The 6,000-nt window shown below is 57.5% G+C and overlaps 1 protein-coding gene across 2 annotated transcripts; it reads right to left on the bottom strand.

Annotated features, from left to right (window-relative positions):
• Window positions 1–2,665: 2,665 nt before the first annotated feature.
• POU4F2 (POU class 4 homeobox 2) lies at window positions 2,666–4,380 on the bottom strand. Of its 2 annotated transcripts, XM_032686144.1 has the most exons (3): window positions 4,277–4,377; window positions 4,088–4,132; window positions 2,666–3,649 (listed from the first exon to the last, which is right to left on the bottom strand). In XM_032686144.1, the coding sequence occupies exons 1-3, from the start codon at window positions 4,375–4,377 to the stop codon at window positions 2,698–2,700; spliced, it is 1,098 nt and encodes a 365-aa protein (XP_032542035.1). In that variant the 3' UTR covers window positions 2,666–2,697. The 2 variants fall into 2 exon arrangements, with proteins under 2 accessions (XP_032542035.1, XP_032542033.1); XM_032686142.1 differs by having other exon boundaries at window positions 2,666–3,639; window positions 4,084–4,380.
• Window positions 4,381–6,000: the final 1,620 nt, after the last annotated feature.

A 6,000-nucleotide genomic window follows, 5' to 3' on the forward strand; every position in this document is an offset into this window, starting at 1 on the left:
ACGCTCTTGGGGGGCTCTTTGCTGCTTTCGGGGGTCCTACTGACCCCTGCCCCCGCCGGGCTGGCTCACCCCGGCCCCCTGACCCGCAGCTTTCCTGCTTCTTTCTGCCCCACCTCCCCTCTTCAGAACGACCCCCGCGGAGGTTGCGCGGCAGCCCAGCCCACGGGGAGGGGGCAGGGTGGGGGGCTCGGCGGGGCGCGCAGGGGTGCGCAGGAGGACAGCGCCACCCCTTCCCAAAACAGCTGGCAGCCCCATCCGCGGCTGCAGGAGAAGGCAACCCACGTTGCGCGCCCGCGGGAGCCCTGCGGGGGCCCGCGGGGCTGAACCACAACGCTGCGGTGGCAACGACGGCAACGACAGCGACAAGGGCCGGCCGGGGCCGCGGGGAGGGCGGGGGTCGTGTGGATGCGGACGGCGACACAGCGCCTGTGCCGGCCGGACCCCGGGACACGAGGCCCTCCTTCCGCGCCCGCGGAGCCGCCGGCACCTTCGGCGTGCCCGGGCGGCTTTGAAGATGCAGCTGGAGCTGGTGGCTGGGCGGAAATATGAATATTTAATAGCGGCTCGTGTATGATCTCCCTTCCCCCCCCCCCTCACCCACCGCCGTCAGTTGTTGTTTTGTTTTGTTTTGTTTTGTTTTTCCCGGCTTTTGTGAGCGCCACGCAGGGAAATTACTCTTTTCTTCCCTTTATTTTTTTTTTATTATTATTTTATTTTCGCGCGTGGTGCGTGCGTGGCACCTTTGCCTCCCTCTTCGCGCTGGAAGGCAGAGCGGCTCAGGGAGTGGGAGCTCGGCCGGGGCACCCCCACACACCCCGGTCTGCCCCCTCCCCACTCACAATCGCAGCCGCTCACCCGCGGGGCGCGGAGCGGAGCTGTCCGTGGTGCTGCCGCCGCACCACCGGCGCTCTCCAAGCCGCCCCCAACCCCGGGCCGCCCCCAACCCCGGGCCGCCCCCAACCCCGGGCCGCCCCGTTGCGGGGTCCGGGGGCGCAACCCCCCCCTGCCCAGAGGCGGCGTTGAACTCGGGCAGATGCTGGCGGTGGAAAAACAAGAAGCAGCCAAACGCGCTTTTTTTTTTTTTTTTTTTGTCAATAAAACGTTAAAATCCTTTTTTCCTTTTTTTTAATGAAAGACAATTTAACAACATTTAAAAATAAATTAGTACATTACTAGGATAAATAAACCTCCTATTAACAGAACAAAACAAAACAAAACAAACCCTCAAACAAAACCCAACGAAATCATGTACAGAACTTAAGACTTCAAACAGTCTCGGATAGAACAGCAATACAGCGAAATCTGTAAGAATATATCTATATGTGCGTCAACGCCAATGAAATATTTACAACACATACAGGTACCCAACCGAGTACCCTCAGTTTATTGTCGTTGTTCCAAAAAGAAATGTACCAAATCAGTTGTGAATTTACAAGCAGTGCAGTCTCGCTCGCTCGCTCCCCTTTCCTACAAATTTTAATTTGGCTTTTCTACAAACAGACTTCCAAAAAGGGACTTTTCTCCGTGGAAAAGTATTGCGATTAAAGGTAATAAATAACCGACCGACCAAATAAATAAATAAATAAATAAACAAATAAATAAGCAATCGGATAGATAAATAAATAACCGAGCCGGTCTGAATGCCATCGCGATACAGCTTTAAAATCGAGAAAGACGGATATTGTGCTGGCAAGAAACCCGAAGCGACAACCCCCCTGCCCCACGCTGTCACCTACGCGGCCACGTCCTTTCTCGCTTCGGGAGCAGCGTGTGGTGGGGACAATATGGGAATCCCCATTAAATATGTAACACGGTAAACAAATACCTCGGACAGTGAATCAGGCTACACAAATAATGTAGAACATCTACTATAGGGTGCCGACGCCGTACGAATAGGAATACTCGCCAGAGAAATACCTTGGGTTCAGGTGGCAATTTACAAATGGCCAAAAGGGACGTTCAGAAGAAAAGCTCACGTTCATAAATCCTACCAACACAAAATATTTGATTCTCACTAACAATTTTTTTTTTTACTTTTATCAAGACTTAGATTAAAGAGGTGTAATTAATTAGAATGAGCACAAAATGAAGTTGCTAGAGAGATAAATTAATAATTTACAAGGGGTTGTTTGGCAGTAATCTAATAATAGCTTTTGAAGACCAGTGAACACAGCAGGATCAGCTCTTTCCCTAAGCGTTATAACTTCAGAGAAGGAAAAGGATAATAACCACAGTAAAAATATATATATATTTATATATTTATAGTACGCAGTGTAAATGCAGAAAAACCTGCCATCTGTTTTTTTTTTTTAAATCATTATTATTATTATTATTATTTAAATCAAAATACTTTTGAGACGTCTCTCGCGGCGCGAAGCCTCAACTCTAGATTCAAGTTTGGGTCCCGAGAAAGCCATGACATCGTGGCCACCCTGCTGCCACCCGGGCGAGGTCTGTTAGGAATAAAAACCAGCGGTACTTGCCGGGGCGGGTCCGGGCGCGGCTCCGCGGGGAAGTTCCCCCCGAAAGTTGGGCGCGGGGCGGGCGATGGGGTGGGCTGGTGTTGTTTGTTTGGTTTGTTGTTTTTTGTTTGGGTTTTTTTTGTCTCCTTTCCTTTTTGCTGTTGTTGTTGTTGTTTAATTAATTTTTTGTTGATGACGGTGATGCTGATGCTGTCGATGCTCCTCCGCGGCCGGCTCAGATGCCCGCCGAGTACTTCATGCGCTTCTGCTTCTGGCGCTGGTTGCAGAACCAGACGCGGACCACGTTCTTCTTGAGGTCCAGTTTTTCGGCGATGGCGGCGATCTTCTCGGAGGAGGGCCGGGGCTGGAGGGCGAAATAGGCCTCCAGCGACCGCTTCTCGGGGGCGGCGATGGAGGTCCGCTTGCGCTTCTTCTCCGCGCCGCTGAAGAGCTCGGGCTTGGCCAGCTTCTCGCGGTGGGACTTCTCGGCCTCCTCCAGCCACGCCTGCAGGATGGGTTTGAGGGCGATCATGTTGTTGTGGGAGAGGGTGAGGGACTCGAAGCGGCAGATGGTGCTCTGGCTGAGGGAGCCCACCCCGGGGATCTTCAGGTTGGCCAGCGCCGAGCCCACGTCGGCCTGGGTCACCCCCAGCTTGATGCGGCGCTGCTTGAAGCGCTCGGCGAAGGCCTCCAAGTCGCGGGGGTCGGCGTCCACGTCGCTCATGCAGCCCATGTGGGCCGGCAGCCCGTGGGCGTGGGCCATGCCCAGCGCCGCCGGGTGCATGGGGTTCATGCCGGCCATGTGCGGAGCGTGGCCCGGCGTGGAGACCACGGCGCCGTCGGGGGCCGCCATGGCCCCCAGCGCCAGACCCGGCGTCAGGTGCTCCAAGAGTTCCCCCTCCAGCGCTTGGTGGGGCTGGTGGTGGTGGTGGTGGTGATGGTGGTGGTGGTGGTGGGTGCCCGACAGGGCGGACGGGTGGGAGATGGGCACGGAGGAGGAGGAGGCGGCCGAGGTGCAGGGGATGGTGTTCATGGTGTGGTACGTGGCGTCCGGCTTGAAGGGGCTGTGGTGCGGCGGGTGGTGGTGGTGGCTCTTGCTCGGGGAGACGATGTCCACCGCTGCCAGGGCTTCGGCGCGGGCCAGCAGGCTCTCGTCCAGACCGCCGAATATATTGCTCTGCAATTGCAAATAGAAGGCACACATAACGCTCAGCAGGGAATTCGCCTCCCCGCGCACTCCGCCGTGCCACTAAAACCTTCCCAGCATGTTAAAAGAGAAATCCTGGAGAAGGGAGGGGGGGTGTGGGGGGGAGGAGAGGAGAAGAGGGAGCGAGCGGGGCGAGCGAGCGGGCGCGGCGCGCAGCCGCTCGCACAGAGGAGCCGCGGCAGGCGGGCGGGCGGGCGGACGGACGGACGGACGGACACACACGCACCAGCCGCACGCAGTATCCCAGGTCATAAAAATTAATACGAGCGGCAAGAGCCGCCGCATGCATAAGTTGGGCGAGAGCCCGGCGGCGCCGGGTGATTTGCTGCACGGCCATGAAAAAATCATCAGGCGGATCCGGGGGGCCGCCGAGGGGCTCCCCTTAAAGCGGGGCGGCGGGCGGCGGGCACCTACCGGAGGGGCGGGCAGGCAGGCCCGCCGCATCGCCTCCGCGCCGCCGCCGCTGCCGGAGCCCGAGCCGGAGCCGGAGCCGCCGCTGCCGCCGGGGCCGGAGCCGGAGCCGGAGCCGCGTCCGGCGGAGCCGCCGGTGCCGGTGCTGCTGGGGGAGCTGGCGGCGGGGGCGGCGGCGCCGGCGGAGGGGCAGGGCGAGGCGCTGTGCAGGGCCGAGTACTTGGTTTCGTGGAGGCCGCCGCCACTGCCGCCGCCGTGGGGGAGGCCGAAAGGCTGCTTGCTGCTCAGGGACATCATCATCGTGCTCGCCGCCGCCGCGGCCCGGCCCGCCGGCAGCCGGCCGCTGGAGGAGGAGGGCAGGGGCGCGGGGCCGGGGGCCCGGACCCCCCGGAAAAGCCACAGGAGCCCTGCGCCCCCACCCCCCGAAAAATTTAAAAAAAAAAAAAAATTAAAAAAAAAAAATCCCACTCGGCCCCCCCTCTGCCGGCCGCCCGAGTCCCGCCGGAGACGAGAGGGAGAGGCGGCTCTGGCAAGCCGGGGATGCGCGGGGGATGCGCGGGATGCCTCCCGCCCGGCCGCCCCTCCGCCCGGGCGCTCGCCGCCGTCCGCCGCCGCCGCCTCCGCTCCGGCGCCGGCCCTCGCCTCTCGCGAAGTGCCCTCCCCGCCGCCGCGCCGGTGGGTTTTACTCTCTCCCCTCCCTCCCCTCCCCTCTCGCCTGTCACTACAGCCCAACTCCTCAGGAAGGGCCCTCCGCGCCTGCCTCCTCGGCCCTGGCCCCCTCCTCCGCCGCTCCCTGCCCGCCCCCCGCCGCTCCCACGCCCACGCGTGCTCCCGCACTCACCGCCGCGCCGCGCCCCGCCGCCTCCCGGAAAGGGGAGGGAAAAAGCCAAAAAAAGAAAAAAAAAAAAGGGAGGGGAAAGCGACACTCAGCCCCCCCCCTCGCCGCCGCCTCAAATCCACCCTCTATGAAGAAAAAATTAAAAAAAAAAAAAAAAGAAAAAAAAGAAAAAAAGGAAACGTCCCGCGTCCGGCCTCATCAGGAACCCCCAGCCAGAGTGTCCCGCCGCTGCTCTGGCATCGCTCCGTGGGGAGCGGCAGAGGCGGCGGGATGCGCTGGGAACCGGGCACTGCTCGGGGCAGGGGAGGGAAAGGCCGGGAGCGGCGGCCGGGGTCTGCCCCCACCGGCATCCCCCATCGGCGGGGAGACAGAGGGATCCTCCTGCAAAAGCGCACCGCTATCCCGCCAACTTCCCCCGCCTCTCTATTATAAAAAGAAGAAAAGGAAAAGAAAAACAAAAAAGAGAGAGAAAAGAAATCTGGGAAAGTCAGTTTTCCTGGATGTGGCCGGGTTTATTTCCATGAATTTCACTTTGCAGCAGAAAGGTTAAAATAAGTGCTTAGGTGTTTAATTTCTCACCTAAACAGCAGACTTGGTAATTTTAAGGGAAATAAAAAAAAATTACATTGTATCAGCTCTCACTGTCGCCAGCTCGGAGAAATGAAATAAATCAAAGTTAAAAGCTTGAGTATCATTTAATTATGGCGCGAATAGCGCTTGGAAAGAAGTAGAACAACATCTCTAAACAAATTATGGCCGGGCCAGGAAGGAATTATTAGATTGAAATTTCATTTAGGCTCGGGAGACACAGCGCTTCAATATGTAATCTGTTATGCCTCATCTGATTTGTATGCTTAATTCAGCTTGACGAATTTATTAGTTTTCATAATAGTAAAAAAATTGAGCAGCACTATGGGCTAATGCATTGTGTGTACTATAAATTGTATGTCACCGTTGAAAGGCTGAAGTCTATAGAAATCTTTTATTAATGACAACATAGGAAAGAGGATTTTCTTGCAAGCCTTTAAGGAGTTCATGCCAAACCTCCGCGCTTCGTGTCTCGGTAGGCTATTAACATATCG

Source organism: Chiroxiphia lanceolata, chromosome 4 (assembly GCF_009829145.1).
Source record: "Chiroxiphia lanceolata isolate bChiLan1 chromosome 4, bChiLan1.pri, whole genome shotgun sequence".
NCBI lineage: Eukaryota > Metazoa > Chordata > Aves > Passeriformes > Pipridae > Chiroxiphia > Chiroxiphia lanceolata.

Coding starts and splice junctions, on each gene's coding strand:
- POU4F2 (XM_032686142.1), bottom strand. CDS start 4,380: ATGATGATGTCCCTGAGCAGCAAGCAGCCTTTCGGCCTCCCCCACGGC. Junction 3,640..4,083: donor CCTGCCTGCCCGCCCCTCCG/GTAGGTGCCCGC, acceptor TTGCAATTGCAG/AGCAATATATTCGGCGGTCT.